Source organism: Lissotriton vulgaris, chromosome 9, assembly GCF_964263255.1.
Source record: "Lissotriton vulgaris chromosome 9, aLisVul1.2, whole genome shotgun sequence".
NCBI lineage: Eukaryota > Metazoa > Chordata > Amphibia > Caudata > Salamandridae > Lissotriton > Lissotriton vulgaris.
The window spans coordinates 250543458-250569212 of NC_141697.1; the positions used below are offsets into that span (position 1 = coordinate 250543458).

The 25755-nt window shown below is 46.1% G+C and overlaps 1 protein-coding gene across 1 annotated transcript in view; it reads left to right on the top strand.

Moving 5' to 3' along the window:
* COQ6 (coenzyme Q6, monooxygenase) overlaps positions 1 to 25755 on the top strand; it is a 100120-nt gene that overhangs the window by 35710 nt on the left and 38655 nt on the right. Inside the window, exon 3 of the mRNA XM_086937468.1 lies at positions 24777 to 24835. Coding sequence (XP_086793594.1) covers positions 24777 to 24835 — 59 coding nt within the window. The remainder of the gene's footprint in view (positions 1 to 24776; positions 24836 to 25755) is intronic.

Sequence of the window (25755 nt, forward strand, 5' to 3'; positions counted from 1 at the left end):
TTCCGCATAACCTACTCAGTGCAAATACTGGGGTCGCAGAGGCTAGCGGGCATGCCGAGTTAGAAGCGAGACCACTTTGCTGACCCCCTGGCCTCAGGTGGCCAGGCCTCCGGAGGTCAGTCAGTAGTTGATGGATCAGATAAATGAAAATCTATTGGTAAGAGATAGGAAACAGCTGCCAGTGGCCCGAGGAGGTATAGCCACTGGTTGGCGGGGCTCAAATAAGGACTTAAGCCAATGGTGTTTTAAAAAATAACTCTAATCCCAAAAACTGCCTCCGGATCAAGTTGCAGAGCCTGCAAGATGTTAGATGCTGTACCTGGGGTTTTCAAGTTAACAATAATGCAATCCCCAGGGGATTTTTTGGACTGGGGGCCCACCCAATCTCCTCTCCATGCAAAAAGATTGATTGACCAGCTTATCCTTACAAATAAAGTTAGTATGAAACCGGTGTGTGACCTGGTTTATAAATTGGCCTGTTGCCTCGATGTCAGGTTGCCCTAAACTATGAACATTCATCAAAATGACCACATACTGAGGGCAGATGACTGGAGAGGGGCTATGACATGTCTCCCTCCTCCTATTGGCATTATCAGACAGACCGCTTAAGGTGCCTTCTCTGGAAGCAGGGGGGACGCTCCCAATGAGTGAATGAATGCAGGTATTTGTAGAGTGCGCAGCTACTCAAATAGTGTCCCTGAAGCTGGGTGGAATGTAAGAAGAGAAAATGTACAGAGATTAACGTCTGAAGGCCAGGTCTTGGGCTTCTTTCTAAAAGGCCTCTTGCCTTTAATTTGACGCAGTTTAGCGCGAAGCCGGTTCCAGGCACGTGGGCTCAAGAGTGAAGGGTCTGCTTACTGCTTTCGCAAGCCGAACACTAGGAACTTTGACCAAGTTGCCTCCGGAAGAACGCAAGATTCGCGAAGGAGTATAGTGATGTATCCTGGCTGACAGGTTTTCCGGAAAGACAAGAGTGGTTCATAGCTCTGCACTTAAGAGCAAGGGTCTTATTGACAGCGAGCCAGTGTAGGTTCCTCGTATGCAGCGAGACAGAAGCTCGTCTAAGTAAGGTGAGAGCCAGCAAGCCTCTGCATTCTGGACCATTTGCAATTTCCTCACCAAATATAGTGGAAGACCCGCATAAAGGTCATTGGAGCAATCAAACCTTGACATAATCAAGGCCAGGATCACTGGTATCCTCACAGGTAAGGAGAGGATATTCAAGACTATCTTAGCTTTGCGCATAAGACCAAAACACATATCGACCACTGTTGATTTGGCTGTATAATGTCAGCTGTTTGTGAAACTTGACTCCCATGTGTTTTTTACCCTATCTGCTTATAGGATGGGCGGGGAGGTCCTGTCCGCCCAGTGTGCTTGCAGGTTAAGGTTGATCTAACCGAAGCTAAGTACCTCGGTCTTATTAGTAGTGCATTTTAGTTGATTGAAACTCATACACTGACAGACCCGCTCATAGGCAGTGTTTAATGGCACCCGGAGCAATTGACTCACCCTTCTTAAAGGAGATTACGAGCTGTGAATCATCAGCATACAAGATTATCGTGGCCCCAAAAGCCTCTACCAGTTGCACTAGAAGGGGTCATGTACATGTTAAACATAGTGGGGCTAAGGGCCGAGCCCTGGGCACTCCAACCGAGACACTGCTATTACCAGGCGAGAAAGGTGCAAACCAAACTTCCTGGCATCTGTTCACAAGAAAGGATTTCAGCAACTGCAGTTCTGTGCGCCTAATGGGGCCAGCAGCCGACACTACTGTGGAGACTGGGGCAGGGCCAGTGGGTCAAAGGCAGAGGTCACTGGTCTAAACACTTGGTCCATCAGACCAGCAGCCATTGCAGAATTTGAGTCAGCGAGGCCAGCTACAGACTGCTTGACAACATGAGGTGAACCATACCTGCCGCCCCCCAGCGCCCAGTTGGGTGACCTTGGTTTTGATGGAACCCAAAGGTTTGACTGAAGGGGTGATTCAAATATCCACATTCTGTTTGAAGTGTTTGTACAAATTCTTGAATAGGGTATTCCTAAGGTTAGGGCGAAAATGCCTTTTAAGGCTGGTGGGCAGGCAGTAAAGAAATGATAATTAAAAAAAAAAGTTGGTAGGTAATGAGGGAGCAATTGGGGGGGAAGCAACAAGTACAAGGCCGGGAAAGGTGAAGAGCAGCACACGAGGTAGAACAACATGGAGAACGGAGAGCAGATATTAGGTGGGGTGGAAGCACACGAGAGAGATGCAAAACACGTGCACTCTCATGGAGTGTGTTCGAAAGTGTCCTTTTTGGGTTTCGCCTGCCGAAGGCTGCACTCTGCGCAGCTTTTCGGCGCAGGCGAAATCCATTGCTTACAATCAGGACTTAAGGAACGTCCCCCGGCTCCATAAATGGAGGCTAGCCATTGGGTGCCGGATCTGTCCGGCAAGGCCGGACCGGATTCGGGGGCGTTCCCGCGATTTTTTCCCTCTCCACCCACTTCTGTTCGTCATCGCGGCAGTGGGTGTGTGCTATTTTTTTTTTTTCGAGTGGGCCCGTTTTGTTCCTTTTCAAAGTGTCTGTTGTTGGAGTTGGCTGCTAGATTCGAGTTCCCACGAGGCGATCAGGTAAGGAGCATTTTGTTTATAAATGTGTTTTCACTTTGTAAGCATATGTATTTTGTTCTGTGCCCGTTCCCGGCCCCCCCCCCCCCCCCACACCCACCCTCCCGCTGTCCGTGTGTCCGTTCCACCCCCTCCCCGTGTGCCCGTTCCTGCCCCCTCCCCTTTCACTCTCCGTTGTTTGTTTGATCTCGCTTCACGTTTCGGCCTCAGAGGAAAGATGTCAGGGTCAAGCTTGTTATTTGATGGTTTGTGAGGGCTTTGTTTACCCATTGTGAGTTTGTCTCCCGTCTCCATTTTCGTCTGTATCTTATGTGCTTCTCTGCCCCCACCCCGTGCTCTGTGTTGCACTGTCTCGCCATGTGCTTCTCTGCCTCTCTTGTATTCTTTCCTTCACCTGTGTTGCTTCCTCCCTGTCTCCATGTTGCTTTGTCTCGTCGTTTTGTGTTCACTTGTGCTGCTTTGACTAGCCGTGTCCTTCTCTGCCCCTCCATTGCTCGTCTTTCCTTCACCCATGTTGCTACCCCCTGTCCGCATCCTTCATTTTCCTTCTCCGCCCGTATCCCCCGTTCTCTGTTTTGCTTCTGCTCTCAACCCTTGCATTTTTTTTGTAGTTACTGAGCCAACTCGGTGTGCAAAAAAAAAAGCCTATGTAATTTGTAAGGGTGCGCTTGCAATTGTTATGGCACACATGTCTACCAAATGACACAGCTGTAGGCGTCAAAAGTTTTTTCTTTTCAACTCTTTAACATAAGAATTGGGCATTTACATTTGCACAGTCATCCTGCAGGCCATATTGTAGGAATATGACAAGGCCCTAACATTTACATAGAACTCAAGAACTCATGATCATTTCTCTTATGTTAGTGATTTTATAAAGTGCAACATATACACCAGATGCCCGGACAATAAGAAGAACTAACAAAATGTGCTGCTGCTTGAGAGAGGGAGCCCGAACCTCCTGATGACCAGGTGCCATGGGATTAAACGCATAGTTTTCATCATTGCTGGCCCCAAGGCAGACTTTGAGCATGAAGGGTATGCTTGTGTCTTTCTCTTGCTGAGACCTGTATACAGTAAGCAATTGCAAAGACACTTCTCCATAGGATGCAGACCCATTAATAGTTTGAGGAGGGCGATAACATGGAGCCTAAATTATAAAGCCCTGGTGGAGGCTACTCATCCTTGGACTTGACTATCCAAACATCATATTGTTGTTAGCATCTCTTCTTAACGATACACACGAGGTAGACGTCATGTAAAGGGTGAGCTCCGCTTTCTTTTTAAGAAAGCATTTGATTCCTCTTTGTATTGCATTGGTCGTGGATAATACCTGCTGCATGTGCTTTCCTGTGGTTTCTCTTATTGCTGCTCTCCTGTTCAATATGATCCAGCCTAACATCAAGTACCAAAGACACTTTTTCCCAGGACAGTGGCACTCCCTGCAGCTTAAAAGTCCCAAATTCAACAGGCCAGATCAATGAAGAGGGAGCTTGGATGATTTATTAGGGCTGATGCTAATATATGCGTGTGAAACTTGGCCCTTTTCCCCAGAAATGTTTCGCTTTTTATCCCCTGTTAATTTAGAATGCCCCTATTGAAACAACACTGTATAGGCTTTGGGTGGTGGAGAATGCCCTGTGTAGTTTAAAACTAGTGTTAAAGTACAGGTACTTACTACCCCTAACATGGCCGCCACAGACCACTGCTGCAGCAGCGTGATTTAGTGGGCGCATTCTAGTAGCCAGGGGCTGGCTGGAACCCTCAGGCAATGTATCCATCTTAGCCTGCCAGCCTGTCCACAGGTAGAATGGTGGAACCTCCTGGAAGCCTCTGGAACCTTCTGGGAGAGGTGAGGTGACACCAACTGACACCAACTGACACTACCAACTGTCAACTGGCACTATAAAAGGAAAGGGAGGGAACTTTCCTGGGGAGAGAAGCTGAGGGGAAGACCTGGGGAAGTACCTACGCAGGAGGATAGGCAGTGGGGGTCAGGGCAGGGTCTTATGATGCTGGAATGACAGGGCCTAGTGTGCTGCTTTACAAGTGTTGAGGTATCCTGTTCCCCCCCCACTGACCTAGCCCCGCGGCAGGGAACCCCCAGGGACCACTTGAGGGGATTGGCTGAGGAGATCTAACACCAGCCACCAACTTAACCCCCTTCAAGGAATAAGAAACCAAAGGAAACAAGAAACCAACTGCTATTTACAAGGGCGCAAGAAACAGCTGCGCCAAGAAGAAATCAAGGAACCAGTAACCAAGAAACTTACAAAGGCGCAAGGAACCTAAAGCGCCAAGAAGAGACTGAATCTCCACAGGACATTTGAAGAGCCACCCAGGTATTGGCGCTGTGTTGCTCCCTGTGCCCCCTGACGCCACCTGGGGTTCCTGCGCTATCCTACCACTGTTGGGTGGCTTGTCCAGTCTGATCTGATGACCTGCTCCTAATTTAAAGGAACTGTCTGCTGATTAAGTGCTCCCATTTTCTAAGCGCTAGCATCCTGAGCTACCTGTCCTGCAAGCGCTGCTTGAACTGCCTTATTTCTGGGACTGGCCCCTGGGAAGAGCGCTGAGGTAATGGAGGAGGTTGCTGCCTAGTTGAAGCGCTGGAAAGTTGAGAGACTGTTGCCTGCATAAGCGCTATATTGATGGCCTGTTATGCTCACCTGTGAGGTCCTGTGAAGCGCTAGCCACTGGCCTGCCTGAGAAGCGCTGTGAACCTGCTAATTGCCCCCTTTTGAGCAGCGCCGCATCTGCATCAATTACCACAGCTGGGTGAACTGCCCTGTGGCGCTATTGCTGGGCGCTGTTGTAATTGCCCCTAAGTGCCAGCTGTGTACTTACCGCTGCAGCCTCGGTCATCGGTATTGAGGAGACTGCCTCTTGGAGCGCGGCGATTATCTGGAGCGCTGCGACCAACCCCCGGCGGCCCTCGGTGCCAGGAGAGGGCCGCCACTGTGTCGCTGTAGGCCGCGCCCGGCCGATTGTGTACCGTTCCCCCTGCGGCGGCCCCGGAGCCTTGAGGAGGCCGCCGCAATCATCAACTAGGCCGCGCTAGGCCTGAAGCCGGCCTCCGCCCCACGTGACAGGGGCGCGTGCCCCGCCCCCGTCGAGCGCCACTGGCGCGCCCCCAGCATCTTCACCCCTATTGGTTACTGGGGTTGCGGACGTCACGGGAGGCCCGGGAGCCGGCAACTTCACCTACGGAGGGCCCTGGTGGAGTCCAAGTGCCCATCTGCCCGAGCAGGCCCCCGGAGCGCCGGACATTAAAAGTAGGCCGCGTGAGGCCTTCCAGGTGGGCCCCTTCATCCCTGAGGCCTGCTGAGACCTACGCAAGGGCCTTGGATAGGCCGAAGAGACAGGTAACCCCCAGGGAGGTGAGCGGAAGGCCCCAGGAGGCCCAGAGTTCGCCCCTTCCTGGGGAAAACTGGTGACTGGTCCACGTTGGCCCTAATTAGCCCAGGAGAGTCCCCTGACCTGGGCCAGGACCCCTAAACACCGTGAGGGTATCACTTGGTGGAGGGGAGGGGAAAGAAAGTGCTTACAGGCCTACTGGGCCTTTGAACTGTGCCAGGAATCTATTTTTAGCCCTGCTGAATTGCCTATGAAGACCCTTTATATTAGAAAGGCCATGGGGGGAGATATCATATACTCAGTAGCCCCAGGAGATGTGTGAAGTGCACAGGCCAAGTGCATACATTTAATGTAATGCAGATTTTCTACAAATGTATGGGTCCCCTTGCCTGTTGAGTAACTGGTTATTGTTATCTAAAGGAAATGGGGGGCCATACCTAGTGAATTGGGGTCCAGGTTCTAATGGGATGTTTACCCAGTGAAGTGTTTACCTAAAAGGATGCCCGTACTTGCTATATAAAATGCCTATGCTTGATTTCTAGGGTAATGTTGATTCCTGATTAGGGAAGGGTTGTTCCTATTTCCCTGAAGTGTTTACTCCTGATTAAGGAGAGGTTTACCTTGGTTAACTAACTGTTCTACATAAGGAAATGTTTAGCCTTGCATATTAGGATGGAAAGCCCTATAGGAATATTTGGCACTGGGTAGTTAAATGTCTAACTCTGCCTAGTGCGATGCCTTTCAGTTATCTAAGAAAACGTTATTCCTACAGGAGTGTGTTTTACAAGTAAAAGTTGATTACTTACCTCCAAGGGGGTAAACCAGAAGACCATACATGATTCCTTATTGAGCAGCTGGTTGTCACTCATGTAAGGTGGAAGGGCCTAACTTCTAACAAAGAGTGTCACACAGAGAAATGCTCTGCCTTTAAGGGAACGTTTTATGTATACTATGTTGAAATGCCTAGATGAAATGCTGGGTTTCCCCAGTGAGGTGTTTTATTCCTAAATAAGGAGATGGTTTAACCTACACAAGAGGTCATTTATTTATAATGAAATGTTTTGCCTCTTGAGTGTTATATTTGTTGAAGCCTAAAGTTAGTTATGATACATCCTTTATGCATTCATAAGTTTTACCCCTGATAGGGGAGGAGGAGCCTAATGCTGAGGCTAATAGGATGTTACACCTTTAGTGAAATGTTTTCTCATTACTTATTGCACTGCTTATTCCTACCACGGAGAGATGTTACTGTTATGGAGATGCTCTTCGCTTACCTGAGGAAATGAAGATTGGTACTTAACGCAGTGTTGTATTCATGACCTTATAATGTATTTCTTACAGGTGATGATGAGAAACCAGGCCAAGGTCAGGCCTGTGGTTATTTAATATTTAATATTTATTATTTATTCATCCAGTATTTATTGCCAAGTGTTCTCACACATGTATTTTAGTGGGAATCTAATAAGCTAATTTTATGATGAATTCCTAATACCCTGATCCTGCTCTATCTTAATAAAGTTAACTTGAGTTTTTACATAAGCTCACTGGAGTGGTGTCCCTAATTGCGTGCCCATGTTTCTGACTCAGTGGTTGCGTGTGCTGCATGGTTGCTTTACACATAAGCTTTCTGATGCCTACCCGCTCGTGCCATGCTACCCTAGGGGACTGGTGACCCCAGTTCCAACAATGCGAGATTAAGATATTTCTTTCTTATTTTCTACACAGTTTCTTCTTTCTTCTTTATTTCTATATCACTTTAACTGCTGCTCTTCTCTTTGTCGTTATTCCAAAATACTTGACTGTGCCTCTTAAAAAGTGTTCAAATCTTATGGATGCATCTCGTTACATATGGTACCCACAATCACTTCAAGTACGTATGTTGTGATCGGTAGTCTGTCACCTGCTATACATTCCACCATACAGTTTAAGATTCTTTTTTGTATTTGTATTCATCCATTTACACCCTTTTACGTTAAAATAGCTATAGCTTTACTGTATAGTTGCTATAAAAGCTTATAATATGGTATAGTGTGCACTTAAAAAAAATCACTCCACTGCAAACAAAAAAGCATGAATAAAAAGCATTGCCATTTACAATGCCAGTAGCTCCAACTCCAACAAATGTGAGACCTATTGCAATGTAAATAACAATGCCATTTATTTATAAGTAAAAAAAAAAAAAAAAAGAAATGTCATGAGCAATGCTAATAGCTCTAACTTTTCCAACGGCAAAACAATTGCATTGTAAATGCCTGTTTTTAATATTGTCACCCCACACTTTTTGCCTGGTATACAATGTGATTTGGACTGGAAGTGCAATGGGCTCTTGCTAACCAGGTCCCCAGTGTCCGATCTCTTGCCCCAAAACTAAGCAATTTTCCCCCCAATTGGCAATGCCTTTAGTACCCTCTAAGTCCATAGCAGAGGTACATAGGGCCTCAGGTACTAAAGTTGGCCCCCCAGGGTGGCAGCACGAACTGTGCCACCCTAAAGGACCCCTCACTAATGTTGCGCTAAACGGCTAAGGCAGTATAGGTAAATCACCCGTACAGCCCTAAGACAGGGTGCACTATACTGCATGTGAGGGCATAAGTACATGAGCAGATAAGCTCTGGTGCTGGTCAGTTCTTTACTGCCAGCGCAAGTGAACAGGAATGCCATTTTAAAACATGTGCTGGACTCTGGTGAAAACGAGTTCCCAAGTTTCAAGATGACTTCACTGAAAATAGGGATGTTTGGTATCAAAGGTCTTGTATTAATAAACCTGCACTGATGCCAGCAGCGAATTTATTGATGCATGCACACAGAGGGCACCTTAGAGGCCCCCTGAAAACCTACCAGCTACTTGTGTGCTGACTGACTGGTTTTTGCCAGCCTGCAACCAGAGACTGATTTCTCTTTTTTTTTTGTTTGTTTGTTTAAATATGTTTATTGGTTTCAGTGACATTCATACCAATAGCATTGAACGACCAGTTTCCAAGTAACTCATATCATTACATTTTCCATATAGGTCAGCCTCAGATATACATCAATCAATCCCATCTCGTTCTGCATTTCTATGCATTTCTAATTCTACCATAGGGGACCCACAAATGTCTCAATGATATACATTCCATTTTGACCACTTCCTATCCCATTTTCTGGGCAGAGACAAATACCTAGGGAAGACTGGCTTACCCACCCTCGGGCAAGTACCACCCCATGAACTAGCTGAACTAGGCTATCTGAAGTGGAATCCACTTTTCAGAAGTGACCATCTTGGTGATGGTAAATTTAAGACCTCAGAGTATCATACTTTGTGAACTGTCTGAAGCCGCCGGAAGCCCCGGTGTGGAGGCCCCCTCAACAGCGAGTGTTCCCGGATGAAGAAACCTGACATCTCAGAGACCCTCTGCACCCGGCCGCCCTGGCCCAAGGAGAAGAGCGCCATCGGTGTCCCCCAGCATCTTGTCTGTTTAAACGCAAAAATATTTCTCATTCAAAACATACTTACCTGAAAGTATTGATTCTGGTGCCTAAACATATATAACGATACGTATTATTTTTATAAATTGGTGCGGATCTCCTTATTGGGCTATGTGCAAAAATTTATTGACTAGTGTGTGTATTTGCTTATGCTCAACCACACTGCCCTCTAGAGGAGCACTTTGGGATTGCTAGAGCAACCCTGTCCACTCATCAGAGAATTTCCGGACTCTTTGCACGATAGACCTCATTTGGGTACATCCTATAGAATTTTGGCTTCCTACAGAATGCTTAAGGGGAGAGGTGTGGCGGCGCGGCCAGGGTGACTGACTCCGGAATCTGGGGATCACGGTTCGATCCCCTGGGCCGGTGGCAGATTAGCCCAGCACCATGTGACTCTGGGCAATAGCTTGCTTAATCTGCCCGACGGCCCCCAGCGCCTAGAGATCCTAACTGGTGATGGTTCGCGCTTTACAAATGTGGATTATTATTATTATTATTATTATTATAAGCAAAATGAAAAAAGTAGTTCCCTAAAAGTGAGTTGTGGAAGGAGAGAAGCCATCTAATCAGAGAGGCTATGTTCCAGTGTAGGGGCAAACACAAGATGGAAACGCTTGGATAATGAAAGCCATCGAATAAGAAGCAAGCAAATGGGAGTGACCATGAAGGCAACTAATGATAAGCAATGATAAGCAATTGGGGGGCTATAAGGCAGTGTGAATTATTGGTAAGCCCACATGAGGCCCTTGGAAATCGGACACCTGGCGCTATCAGTTAAGTGAAACCTTAATAAAAGGACAAACATCAAGTTTGTTTTGCACAAGCAGTCTATAGGTGCATATTTTCAAAGGCAATTGACTTCAGGAATAACATATTTCAGTTCTTCACACAATGGACTTGTCACAGCACGATGTGGTTGTTTAATAGCTCACATCGCAGCCCTTGCTTTTCATTTGTAGGTTTTCACAGGATAGAGCCACTGTAAACCTGTTGGGGGTGCGGTGTTTCTGAGAAAATAGTGCGCAGAGAATGGAAGGATGCCGGGCAATCTCCAATGCTAAGCATAGCCAGCAGCAACTCATTGCATGATTAGACCTGCGTCTATCTATAAGAGATTGCATTACGACTGCCATTGCGTAATCCAGGGTCCTCCAAGGTTGGTCCTGGAGTGCCGGATCCATGCCAGATTTTTAAGATATCCCCATTTAGATAAAAGTAGTTATTTTAATAATCTGGCATGGATCCAGCTGTCCAGGACCGATTTCGGAGAACCCTGTATAATTAATCTGTAAACATGCCGCCGCTCCCAGGGCTGGTATCTGGACCCAGTTTTTATGGCTTAAGGTATAAACACATTACTTTTATTGACATTAGTTTCCTTCTGATTAAACCTGCTCCCACTAATATGTTGGAGTGAAATCCACCTATGCCACGGAATCCTCGACGTTAATTTTTGTCCTTCTTCGAACAATACATCTATTTGAGGAATTGTATCGGTAATTGGCAGCCTGTTAACCTTTGAAAGGATAAAATGGGTCTCAAAAGGGAAGAGCAGAGGCCGTTAGTGCTATAGTTCTCACAAGTGGTAATTAAGCGCTATTTAAAATGCGATTGCAATACAAAGGGCAGCACATTATGCGCACATATTCATGCAGCTTGCAGCTGCTTAAATAGTGGATTGCAGGTAGCTGTATGCACAGTGCCTTCACTGCACACAGTATAGACAAGAAAAGGCAGCTCCTTGTTGAGTTTGACACATTTCTTACAGACTACAGCCTTGGATGAATGGATTTGAAGTAGTATTACCTGTTAGGCTGTTACCTAGTTTTAGTTCAATAAAAGTTTGCCTCTCAGATGTCGTTTTCTTCACAAAATAAGAAAAGAAATGACTCCCACCTAGAGCATCATTTTTTAAAGTTTTAGAGCGCGAACTCGATCCGAAGGTATCCGAGCGCTTTACACGAGCACCAGTTGTGTCAGTCGGACATGTTCATTTAGTTCGGCATGGGGAGATTAGTTTAAGTGATTTGCCCAGAATCGCAGGCTGTTGAGCGTCGCTGCCCCCACTCGGACCCAGTTCCCCATCTTGGAAGCTGACCGCTCTAGCCTTGGGCTGCATCCTCTTCCCCCAATTGACTCTGAATCTGCAGGCTAGGCCCCGTTGTTACTTTCAATCACAATTTCTTTGAATTCACAAGAGAAGAAGGCAAAAGAAAATATCTAATTGCACATGTCTGCATAAGAAACACGAATTTCTATAGACCACTTTGGGATGTAGGTGTTTGTGACCTGGTTTTCACTCTGTGATTGGAAAAACTTGAAGGAGAACTGATTATTGAAAGCATATGTGTTTTAATTGGTTTTTCTGTTTTTTTTTGTCTGAGTTTTCACCACTTTAATTGCATTCGTTGTCCAACCCCCACCACTCACCACATGCAGTGTCTTTAAAGTGAGATGCCCTCGCTGGTATTTATTTCACCGGACCTCTGGGATGTTCCACTGCTGATCTATCCCTGATGGTTGGGCACTGATTTTGTACTACAGGAGCACTAAACAAAGTTCCTTTCTTACTAAGAAACAAGCATATAAGAAAGAGATTGGACACTTCTCTGAGTTGAGGTTAACTCACTAAACTGGTTTACTGGGATTTGACACTTTGACTTGTGGTTTATATGCACATTTGAGCAAAACCACATTAAGAAATTGAGTTGCTGTTATCAATACAGCATACACACTTAACTGTATACCAGGCACACTATCCAGGAGAGGAATTTTACCAGCATTCAATCTGATGATTGGAATCCAAGACCTGGAATATACTTAATCATGTACACAGACACATCCTCTGCAGCAGGCAGATGAAACCATTGATTCCTCTTAATAAGGTTTACATTATGTCCGGCAACTTACTTTAATATCTTTGTTGCAGCTATGTTGCAGCTATGTTACGGCTCTAAACAATTTTATCAGAATCCGGTTCTATACCCAGCACGTTGTACACGATCTTGACCCTGTCTTCAGGCAGGTCGCTCCCCCCACACCGCACAGATCCACCAGTAGGATGGTGTGTCCCTGCTGCTTATCACAGCCGCTGACGCAGGTTCTAGGCCCCTCTGCCTCGGGAGGCTGGTACTGTTGCATTCTTTTCATACTGCCTGTATAGTTTTGTTTTGCTGCCCTGTGTATTTTGATATTTGTCTCCCTCGTTTTCCCTCCGCCCCCTGTTTGCCATCTGTATCCCCTGCCTCACCCATTTTCCCGCAGCTGCGTCCCATGTGGCCCGCCCCCTCCTCGCCCATTCGCCGCCCCACCTCCCTTTATATGCCTGGACCACGCCCAGCGCCAGACCCCCTGACCCCCGCGAACGCCACAACACCCGACGCCGCTGGCGCGCCTAAGGCAAGCCTGTCTGCGCCCAGACCGTGCCCAGCGCCAGACCCCCTGCCCCCGTGAACTCCATGACGCCGCTACAACGGCAACACCCTCCAAGCACTCCACACCGGGCGAGCGGACAACTGCTTCCTGGCCGCCCCGAAGCACACCAAAGGAGCCTTCTCCTGCCGGAGCTGCAACTTCACTAGCCTCCGAGTCTCCAAACCACCCACTGTGACAGGACGCGACCACCTCAGATGCATTGTACTGAACACCCGCTCCACACGCAAACACGCCGTCGAACTTTGGGACCTGCTCGACACCTCCTCCCCGGACGTCTCCTTCCTGACAGAGACCTGGTTGAACGCCTCCTCGGCACCCGACGTTGCCATAGCCATCCCGGACGGTACAAGATCAACCACAGGGAGCGCACCAACGGAGTAGGAGTTGGAATCTCCATCATCCACAAGAACACCCTCAGGGTCACGACCAGCACCGACGACACCCTCAGAACCGCCAAACACATACAGATATACACTGATCCCAACACCACCCTCCGAGCAACCCTCATCTACAGACCCCCCCTGACCCCGGCCTCGGTTCAAGTACTCCATCGTCTTCTTCGTTAGCACACACTCCCTTGCCTCCACAGACTGCATCCTCCTCGGAGACCTGAACTTCTACCTCGAAACCAACTCCACCACCCTGATTAACAACCTCGCCAACCTTGGACTCGGCTCATCACAACGCCACCCACTCCGCCGGCCACACGCTTGACCCCATCTTCGCCAGCTCCTACGCCCCCTTCAACCACACCACCGAACTCCACTGGACCGACCATCGCTGCATCCACTTCACCTTCCGGAAACGCACCACCGCACTTAACAGATCCCCTGCCGCAGCTGGAGCAAATTCACCGAACACCAGCTAAACACCACCCTCGCCCGCAACACACCCGCCGACCCCACCAACACCACCGCCCGCAGTCTCAATCATTGGATCGATGACTGCACCAACACTCTCGCCCCGATCAAGAAACCCTCCAACGGACGCACCAACAAGAAAGCCAGCTAGTTCACCACAAACCTCCAGGCCTCCAAGAAAACCTGCCGAAAGCTAGAGAAGAAAGGGCACAACGAACAGACACCGGACAGCCACACAGCCCACAAGAACGCCATCCACAGACACCATCACCTCATCAGATCCGCCAAAAGGGCCTCCTTCAAGGACCGCCTCGATGACAACGCACACAACAGCAAAGAGCTCTTAAACATAGTGAAGGAACTCTCAAACCCTAGCTTGTACACCAATGACATCCCACCATCGCAAGACCTGTGCGACTCCCTTGCCACCTTCTTCCATCACAAAATTGCAGACATCCACAACAGCTTCAACAACCAGACCGCCCGACAGCCACTGACACCTCCAACCACACGGACACCACCCACTTCAACCCCCTGCTCACCTGGACCAACCTAAACGACGACAACACCATCAAAATCATGAACGCCATCCACTCCGGCTCTCCATCAGATCCATGCCCACACCACATCTTCAACAAAGCTAGCGCCACCATCGCAGCCCATCTCTGCAAGGTCCTCAACATCTCCTTCGAGACAGCGTCCTTCCCAGAAAGCTGGAAGCACACAGAGATCAACGCCTTACTCAAGAAACCCAAGGCGGATTCAACGGACCTCAAGAACTTCCGGCCCTGCTCCCGTTCCCGTCGAAGGTCATCGAGAAAACCGTCAACAGACAGCTGACCCACTGCCTCGAGGAAAACAACATCCTGGACCCGTCCCAGTCCGGGGTCCGCAGCAACCTCCGCACCGAAACTGCCCTCATGGCCGCCACCGATGACATCAGGGCCCTGCTGGACAACTACTAAACCGCGGCCCTCATCCTTCTGGACCTATCAGCCGCCTTCGACACTGTCTGCCACAGCATGCTATGCACACGCCTCCACAACGCAGGGATCCAAGACAAGGTTCTCCCTCTCCGGCAGAACCCAGAGCGTACACCTACCACCCCCCCCCCCCCCCCCCCCCTTTCGATTCCGAAGCCTCCGAGATCATCTGTGGCGTACCCCAAGGATCATCCCTCAGCCCGACATTGTTTAACATCCACATGGCACGGCTCACCCACGTCGCCCGACTGCACGACCTCAACATCATATTATGCGGACAACACCCAGTTAATCCTCTCCCTCACCAAGGACCCCCTCTCCGCCAAAACCAACCTCCACGAAGGAAGGAAAGCCGTTGTTGACTGGATGAAAAACAGCCCTCTGAAGCTGAACTCGGATAAAACCGAGGTCCTCACCCTTGGCTCCACCCCTTCCTCCTGGGACGACTCCTGGTGGCCGACCGCACTGGGAGCAGCACCAACACTCACGGACGCAACTCGGGGTTTATCTTTGACTCCACACACTCCATGGCCAAGCAAGTCAACACCATATCCTCCTCCTGCTGCAATATCCTCCGTATTCTCCGCAAGATCCTACAGGTGGATCCCCACAGAGACAAGAAAAACGGTCACCCAGGCCCTTGTCAGCAGAAGGCTGTACTATGGGAACACCCTCTAGGCTGGAGCTTCGGCCAAACTCCTGAAATGACTACAACACATACAGAACTACCCACCTCCTCGTGGAAGAAAAAGTGCAAAGTCGAGGGTGGTAAGCCAAGGAGACGTTGACAAAACTGTTCTCCTTTGCCTGTATCATTGCAACATCCCGTTAACCCCAGACATCGTCAATGCATATTAAGACCAGCACAGATTTGTACTTAAAGACCTCTAGTAGGGGCAAGATTGGTTTGTTCACTCTCTTAGCAAAGTCAAACCGTGTCCCCACGGAGTGGTTAAAGCGTAGGCCCTGGTTAGCTATACAATGCGTCCATGAGGATTTCTGATCATACACAGCCCCCAAATATGGCAAATCGGTAACCCGTTCAAAATGCCTGCCTTTAATCTAATACAAACCTTCTGTCCCTGCTCTGGGGCCACACACCATATATTTGTATACAAATCTTCTATAAAGGTTACCAAACTACTTATTAGGGACATCTGACTGACTGGGGTCTACGACATTAGCACAGCAATATCTGCATAAAGCAGAACCAGGAATATAGTCGACTTGATCATGGGTGTGTCCTTCCCCGAGGTTTGTAGGTGTTTATTTAAGCCATTAATATAAACTAAAAGTAAGATAGGAGCCAGGACAAAGTCCTGGTGAACATCTTGTTGCAGCTCAAAAAGGTCAGTGCATCCCCCTTCTGGCTCATATCCAACAGATGCGCACATGCCTCACAATGTAAGGGCCGGAGTAAAACAACCAGGTCTTCGCATTTCTCAGAGGTTACTAAGGTTACCTCTGTCAAGTAAAATAGAATAAAAATAGTAGTACTATTTAAGCACTGCTTAAATCTATAAAGGAGAGAAACAGCGAGAACCGTTTAGCCAGCATATATTTGCTGATGACCAGATGGAGTTTAAGGCATTGCTTTATGGTGCCAAGCCCATCCCTGAAACCATATTGCACGGGGGAAATAACTCTGTTGGTGTTAGCCCACTCCTTGCGATACACCCTGTAACTTTGTCCATTGAGTCTACAAGGGAAATTGCTCTGTAGCAGTGCGGGTCTTTATTGCAACCTTTTTATATACAAGGATAATCACAGCGGTGTGCCATGACTTCGGGAAGCCCATAAGAGTAGCCTTGTTGACCACATTTGTATTAATGGGAACCCAAAACGCCACATTCTCCTTTTTATAGCTCCATTGGTACCCCGTCAGACGCAGGTGCTTCCCTTGTGAAGCTATCATTAATCGCCTCCCATACCTCGAATATTTCAAATTTAATTGACTGTGGGGAAAGTGGAGGTATATCTTCAAAGTTGCAATACCTAGGACCTGTATAAGAGTAGATGGCTTTAAAGTGATTAACACAGTGTTCAGCCCTAATATTGGACCCCAAGCCTTCAGTAATTTTGGGCAGATAGATGGTTTTTCAAAAGCCTCCCATATCCTTAATTAAGGTGACTGCAACCAAACTATCCCACATCTCCTGCTCGACTGGCTGCTCTCTGTTCCTGATAGCTGTTTTATAAGCAGCTCGACAGGCTACTATTTTGGCCCTGTCCCTAGGGACAGACATTATTGCCTCTTGTAGCTGCTTATTTGCAAGGAGTGACCACAGTTCTCTACCTCCAGTTACCTACCTTGAAGGTGAAGACTAATGCCCTTACTGAGGTGCGTCAGCCTGGGCAAACAAATACTGGCACCCGCTTCCATTCAATAAACATCCTTCTCTGGGCTTGGGCAAAATGTTGTTCCGGAACTCTGGTGAACAGACAGATAGTACGCGTCATTGTCTTGCACTTGGTGACCCGAACGTCCTGGTCGTGCAGACCTCAACGAGCAGGGCGAACCCAAATGCATACCCTCCCACATCTCTGGACAGAAAATCATAGCCTATTGAAACTTTTGAGAAATGCTTGTTTTCTTCACAAAGTCTGGCAGTACATTCTGTCCCAGCTGCCACTTAAGGTGTTATACCCACACCCTTTGGGACTCTGCTACACAGGTGTTACCAGGTGTTCTTGACAAATTGTGTTCTGTCCTTATACAGGCTATTCAGGATGGCCATGATGCAGCAAAAATTACTATCCGCTGTGGCCTGTATACTGCAGACTGCCGAGGAAGGGCAGTTGGCAGCAGTGTGGTTCTCCAAAGATACTCCTGGATGAGGTTCACGGGCTTCTCTGGTGACGTCCAGTCCGCATTAATGGCCATGCCATTTGATGGCTCACACCTTTTTGGTGAAAAAATGGCTCCGCCATTGAGCTGTTTAAGGATATTTGGGTCTGTCCACCCGCCATGTCAGATGCAGCACCAACAGTTTCACCCCATGTTGCTATGGTAGGGGCTCCAATATCGCCTTAAAGTTAAGTCTGCCTAGCAAACCCCTCAGCCTTTTTTTGGTTGTGGTTATCACAGACCAAGTGGGGAACAGGGCAGCATGCAGCACAGTCTACAACCTCTTGCAGCCTCAAAACCTCTTTAGTACATTGCAACCCTGTCAGAGGCAGGATCTGACATTTTCTGATGCTAGCGGATCACATATGGTATTTACATCCAGAGGTGGTGCAAAGTCTCCTTTGCAAATGGAGAGAACCATGACTCAATCTATTAGCCACAGCTTAGAACGCTTAATGTCAGCACTTTTTTGTGCGTTTGAGTTTCCAAAGCTTCTCTCCCTCTTGGACATGTTCTGCTTTGTGTGGAATTCTTCCTGCTGATCTGTCTCCTACTCACAGTTCTGAAACAGATCAGGAACGGGTGGGCCCAAGTCATCCTATGGCTCCAGATTTGGCATGGAAAATTAGGTATCCAGAACTCCTAGGCATCTACATCTGTCCTCCAATCGGGCTGCCACTTCGAGAGCCATCTTCACATTCACCTTCACCTTAGAGATAGAGCATCAACAGCTAACTGCCTTCAATCTCCCTCCCAAGGTTATAGATGTTAACTTGCCAGCAAGATGTCCCTCGGCCAAATCCGTATACACCTGAAGTTTTGCCTTTTGCGTTGTCTCTAGCCCAGCAAGGACTTTCCTTTTTGGCTTTTTGCGATTGATGGATTAACCTTCTTTGTTTGTAATCACCTGAAGCGATGCATTTGTTGAATGCTTTGCCACATTTGTTAACCCCTTCTCCCTTTTAACATTCCTCAGCGGGATCATAACTTGGTCCTCACCTTCCTGAGGTATGTTCCTTTTGAACCACTGCCTAGCTGCCATCTACAGCTTCTCACACTTAAGACGGCATTCCTCATCGCCCTAACATTGGTGTCGACACTGTAGAGGATGAGTGAGCTGCACGACTTTTCCTCAATCCACCATACACCACTTTCTTCCTACACAAGCTGGTCCTTCGAACCCAAGCCTCTTTTCTTCCAGAAGTGGTGACTCCTTTTCACATTGGGCAAAACATCACTATACTGGCGTTCTCATCCATCCCTCTAAGGAGGAGTAGACTCCAAAGGCTGGATTCAAAAAGAGCTCTTATCTTTTACATTGATCCTACCAAAGAACATTATAGGAACGATCAGCTGTTTGTTGAATTCGCTGGAGCGAAGAAGGCCTTGGCAGTGCAGAAGAGGACTATTTCTGGGTGGATCTTGCTCTGCATTTAAATTTTGCAATGAACTGGCAAAGAAGCAGCCCACAGAAGGTTTGAGGGCTCATTCTACCAGGCCAGCGTTGGCATGCGATGTGCCTGTTCTGGACATTGATTAGGCTACTATGTGGGTGTTACTCCACACGTTCATCAAGCACAACCCTGCACAGCCAGGTCTGTTAAGGTGGGCAATTTGCTTCCTTGGTCCTGTGAGACTTTTTGTGTAGAATCACTTCACAGGCTCTTCACCTGGTAAGTACTCACAGGTGAGGAATAAGCAGATAGAAATATCCAACAAAAGAACAAGTTTCTTACCTTTGGTAATGATCTTTCTTGTAGACCAACTAACTGCTGATTTCTCACCAATCCTCCCGTTTCCGTGTTCTGTGCTCTTTTCCACCTAAAATGTTCCCAAATATAGAGATCCGCACACTGGTTAAAGCCAATTAGCTGTTGGGCTCTGTGTTTGGTGGTGTGGACAGCCTAGAAAGCAACTGTAGTAAGTACTAGAGTGGCATCTATATGCAGTTCTGCACCTCACTTTCTGAGCAGAACCACGTTGGTGCAGAGCCGCATGACATCACCAACCACGGTGCAGGCGTACTGCTTTAAAAGATTCCAGATCCAGTCTGGGCTCCTGGGAATATCAAACAGGTCCGGAATCTGTGGTTTGATAAAGTATTTACCAGAAATGGCTAACTTGTTCTTTTGAGAATGCCTCTGCTTCATGGGACTTCAATTCTCTATCACTGCCCATTCCCTTTGTTTCATAACAGTCTGGTAGGGGAGCAACTCTTACGTCTTGATCTAGACAGTCTTCTCCACGTTCAGAAAGCTCACTTCGCTCTACGCAGGTGTTAAAACCCAATAAAATAGCCCATTTTATTGTAAGAAAAAAAAAGAAAGATGGTTCTCAAGCTATTCTGAGCAGAGGTTTAGTGATGACCTGGATGCAGCACAAAAGAGGCCTAAGATAAGATAGGTTCTTGACAAAATGACTCCATTAATTCAGCAACAACTGTTAATAATTCGAAATGAGATGAAAAGCAGTTTTATAAAGTGCATCTACTACTGTTCGACGGTTTCTTGACAAGTATTCAATTAGGGCTGTCTGTGTGGGGGCGAGAGAGAATTTACAGGAGTTCCTGGAATTAAATATCTTAACCACAAAGAAACCAGTTTTGCACGCATAGCTGACTTTAGCAATTAACCTTTCTTACCAAGAAGATGCACTCTAGTGAAATATGAGTCCATCATTTAATATGCTTATTTAATGTTTGTAGAAAGCACCACACTTCCAGGTTTGATGAGACTGAATGATTTTCAGCAAAATGTAGCTGAAATGAACAGACTAAACTTGGACAAAAATCTAGTAGTTTCTGATCTTGGAGCGTTCTACTACGTAAATAACCACTTCAGAAAATTAAAGGAAAATAAGAGCGCATAAAATGAGCATTTCAGCCCTCTTAAACGACAACTATGAGATGGGTCTGGTCAGTGGTTTTAATCAAATCAACAGAAAATGAATAGAGGAAAGTAGTCTTACTTGGCCAGGAACTAATTCACACTTTTAAGGACAAGCAATAATAAACTCCAAATTTGCTGCTGATTAAACTTACACTAGGCATTTGCCTATTGATGCTTTCATTGTAGATTTCTAGTTTTTGGGAACCATGGATTTGGATATCATGAAAGCTTTTAGTAATTAGATTTTTTTCTTTTCTCAAAATGATTTAATGCTTTCGCCTCTGAGACATCATTGAACAAGATCATGAGAGCAAGCTTAACAATATTTACTCCTAGTGTGGATGAACAGCAAATAAAAAATGAAGCCTCTTTCCAGAACTCATGTGCAAAAGACCAATCGGTCAACATGTGAAATCACATTTCAAGAATTAAACATTTTAGATTTGGTGATTATAATTTCAAATTCTGTGTTTTCATCTGACCATTGTTATCAGAATGCTATTTATTGTTAAGTGTTGACAGTTTCCACAGAGGAGCTTATCTTAGACATTTTCTATACAGGATTCTCCCACATTTTCAGTGCATGCTAAACCTAGTTGTTTTGCCTAGCTTTGTTTTATCTCACTTAAACATATGTTGGGCCACTGAGGCGCTTGTAGATTAAAGGTGTGGAGGGACCCATCTTGAGCTGGAGTAGTTGGTAGGAACAAAAGTTGCTTAACTTTGTAATTGTTGGTTGTGCGTAGTTACAGAGGGGGCCAGATTATTAGGCCCACTTTCAGATAATCCCTTATCTCATCTTTAGGCATATAATAAAAGGAGTGAACCATATAGCGGAATGAACTAGAAACAACTGGCCATACATATAAATCTTTGCACGTTCAAGTTTGCAAAAACGGACATTGCCCTTGACTGTTGAAGCTTGAGATCCATAAAGGAGGGATGTGTTTTTTTTAGTTTAAAACACATTTTGAACGTCATGGATTTTAGTAAAAATAGCTCATTTTCTACTGAATCAAATATGTAAGTTTGAAAGTTTCAACTTGTCTACGATCAGAATTTTGTGTAAAATGCTTTATTTGGGTTCTAGTTGTATAGCACATTTGAATGTTCGATACACTATCAATACACAGTAGAAAATTCCTCTACATCCATATTATGGCCTCTCGATCAGTACATGATGAACTTTCACCCTTGTTGTGTAATTCCTAGGAGTCCCCCAGGGTTTGCACGTTTTGGATCACCTAAACAGAGGGCTTGGTGTCCCGTCCACTTCCGGCCACCCCCACAGGATATGTCAGCCATTAGACCAGCTAGCTCTACAGTGCCACGACCACCCCCTGTTATCTTCAGTGGTGTATGTAGTTTCTGGCAACCACTGAACATGAAAACCCTGATTCCTCAGGGATCATGGAAAACATTGCAGTACGTTTTGCTCATACACTTGTGCGTGCTTACTCTCAGAAAAAACACAGGACGGCGATAAGGACTTTTCAATAGGTATTTATTGGTCCTGCGACAGCCTTGTGTAAAACATATGTGCTGCGACAATCAGGAGACCGAAGCATACAAAAGAGATTGCTAGTACCAATATAGTAAATAGTAGAAACATTTCTACCATAGTGCTAATAAGATGAACATAAGCAGATAAAAACAGTAGCACTTGCATATTCCTAAAATGCACGCCCTAAGTAATTAGTCTAAATGTACCAAGCTTAGATCTGTATGTGTAGCATGTACATGTGTGTATGTGTATAGCCAAGAAACCCCTAGGAATGAACCAGCCCCATCACCTGATGGTTGAGAACAAAGGACCCCGTCTCTGCATCGAGGATGACAACCCGCAAGGGATGTCAGTCCTCTGCGTGTTGAAGATTCAGCATGCAAGACCCCGTATCAGTTTGGAAGGATTCTCCTCTAATTTGTAGGGGAGGAGTGATGGTCTTTTATACTAAAGTGGTCACTCCACCAGGGTTTCTTCTAGAATCAATAGGTTTTGAAAACAACCATAACTATTTTGGAAGCAATCATGAATGTTTTTCCAAACAAATGCGATCATGCCCATCTGGCTGTTGGCCAAGGATAAAAAAAGTGGTGACCTTTATACAGAATAATTATACCGTGCTTGAGGACATTTTTATGTATGTCAGGTATGTATGTTATGATACAATGCCGAGAGCCTGGTGTCGAAGAGACAGGAGAAAGCTACTGGGTAAAAGGTCACCTGTTTGGAATCGTTATTGTCGTGTGGCTGGGACAATGCAAGTTAAATGGGGTATACTTGACAGGACTATCCTAAAGGACATGGCACCCACTCCTCATCAAAAGGTCAACAGGTAATGATAAAGCTAGCGCTATTAAAAAAAAAAGGCATAATAATAATTTACAATAAAAGCACTTTTAAAAAGCCTTAAAGAATGTCCATAAAAGCAAAGTAATTTTTCCCTGAAAGCGTTCTGAAAGATCCTCTAAACTTGTATGTGTGGTTGTTATTGCACTGAGCATCTCGAAACCCATTATGCTCAGAGTTGAGAAGGAACAAAGATAAAGTAAGTTGCGACCTTCAATTTAGTAAGTGTTTAAAAAGTTGCCAAACTGTACCCATCACAGGAGAGGCCAGATTGTTTTAGAATCCTGCGCCGAAGACTTAACATCACTGAACATCGTATCCGCAGGTGGCAATTCCTTCAGAACTTCCAGGATCATGTTGAGTGAGAAAAGATGGTAATCTCTGGTTCCCACAGTAGCCGCCGGGAAAGAATTAGATGCCTGCATGCCTGATACCGATTCCTGTACCTCTGGAGCAGAGCTGATGTCCCTTCCAACAGGGAGCGGAAGCATCCCTTGGAGGCTCTATAAGTGCCGTCATCAACATGGGAATACGATGTGGACAACTGCACACGTGGGCCTGCAAAGGCTGCAGGACCACGTCTAAAACTCTTTCTCCCTTGTTCACAAGGAAATTAAGCAACATTTTCAAAGCTAGACTACCAAAATCAGATTCTTTCTATACTCATTTGGGGGGGTTTTGGTCCTTGTGGAATTTAACCCATGGCTTATATCAAAAGTATAAGGGATACATAGTACAACATGATGTCTGGAAATCAAAACCCACCTTGATATAGGGATTATCAACATTATATTTGATGTCTGTAAACTTTTTTTTAGAGACTTCCTGCAAAACCGTAAAAACAAATTTCCCAAAAGTCTTATGTTGCAGCATACGCAAAGTGTAGATCCTATACTAAACAGAAGTATCTTTTTAAAGGAAATAAAAAAAGAAATTGGAGATGGTTTTAAATATAGAGATATGTGTAGTACGTTTTGAGAGTTTTTAAATAATAATTTTTTTAAAGCTTATTACATCACTTAAGAAAATTCTATTAAAAAATAATTAAACTTGTTGGCAGCTCCTCTATTTACTCATTTTATCTACATAGAGTGAAGTATCCAGTCTCGTCATTTGAGTAGGCTTGGGTGGAGTTTGCAGAACTCCACACAAAGTGCAAGAATAATTCTCCTGCGGTCCGCAGAGTTCCACCAGAGGCAGAGTCTGTTAAGTTTCGCTGCTCGCACTGAATTTTAGCACTGAGAGTTTGTCCCGCGCGATTGGCTCGAAGTGTCAACGACAGATGGTGCTGCTGCTTTCTGCCTCTCAAGTAGACCTACTCAAGCGAAAGCTTCCTCAACGCGGGCGGTCGATATCTCAACGCAAGCTGCAGCACCCATCTGCCTGCGTTGATGAATCTCGCCAAGAGGAGGTTTAGCACCCACTTTTTTTCTCTCGCAGTCGCTCGCCAACTTAACACTGGCGAGGCGCTCAAGAGATAAAACTCTGTTCTGCGCCATTTTGCGGAGTTTTTCGGAATGCCCAGCTCCACATGGAGCTCGGAGTGGGCAAAACTCCGGGAACTCAGCTGGTGGAGCGAAATTCTTCGCCCACCCCTACTATGTACTCTAACAGTGTTATTAAAACAAGGTCTCCTCCACGATATGGCTTAGGAATTAAATCTCAGTTAAATTCTTCCTATTCGAATATGGCTTCATTTCCGATAAAGAATCTACTTAATGGACACTGTTACAGCTTGGCTGAATGAATGAATGGATGGTTGGGTTGGGGCACGTTCAGAGCGCACTGTTGCTCATTGTTTAGCCTCCGGTTTGCTGCGCCTACAACCTGCCTTTGACTTTCAGAAGCTACATTTCAAAGTGTTTTTCATATACTCCGAAAGCACCTACGTGAGTCACAAAAGGGAAGCCCTGACCCCAGGACAATGCGAAGAACATGGTTTATAATTCTCCATTTTGTTTCTTCCCTTTTGATTGTAGGTTTCGGTGCCTGGGATCACATCTGCAATATGAGATATAAAACATTCAGACGAATGCAGGTGAGCTGAGTGACACTGAGCTGACTCATTTCCATGCCCAACGCAACCAGTCTCATTAATGCACTTTGACACCCCCCCTCCCCCAAACATGCATGTATAGTCAAGTGTACATGTCTCATCGTGCAGTAAATAATCCCGATGCTTACGACTTTACTTTTAATACTGTTGATGCCTTAACTTCACCACCACTGCAACTGTCCTTTTGTACAGCCTTCCTCCTTTGTTAATAAAACATGACATTATTTTTCCTTCTGTGCACGTTTTTTCTGCAAGTGATATTGGCCTTCGTTTCTGTAGTACTGTTCGTATTTCTGTCTTGACTTAAAATTGTTTGTTTTTTGGGCTCAATTCTTAACTTGTGTGTCCCAGTTTACTCTCGGCCCTTGTTCTGTCTGTCGCAGTCACTCACCTGCTGTTGTCTTATCTTTTCAGTTTGCCTTGTGCTAATTTGTTCCCAGTGCTTTTATGTTCTCTCCTGTGTATATTTTCGGTAGTCTCGTTGGTATGTTTGTTCATCCTTTTAAGCTCTCTGACTTCAGTGTTCTTGTTCCCTGTCTCTTTGCTGTAATAGCCTCTAATGAATGCTGTTATGTTTTCAGCTGTTTGAATGACTTTACTGCTCCCTTTCAATTCTCTGGTGTTTTCCAGTCTGCTGTGTCCGTGTTCCCTCCCTGTGCTCCAGGGTTCTCACCGGCATACAGCGTAGTCTCCTCTTTTATGTAATCAAATGGTATTTCAATAAATTAAACGTGGTAGTAGTGGTCCCTAATGGGAAAATTACCGCACCTCATATACTTGGTTGTTGTTTCAATCAAATTGCGTGTGTGAAAAGTCTACAAACATACTATTGTACTTACAGAGGTGCTATCGCAGTTCAGACAACCTACTACCAAAGGTGACTATTGTACATTAGAAATCTA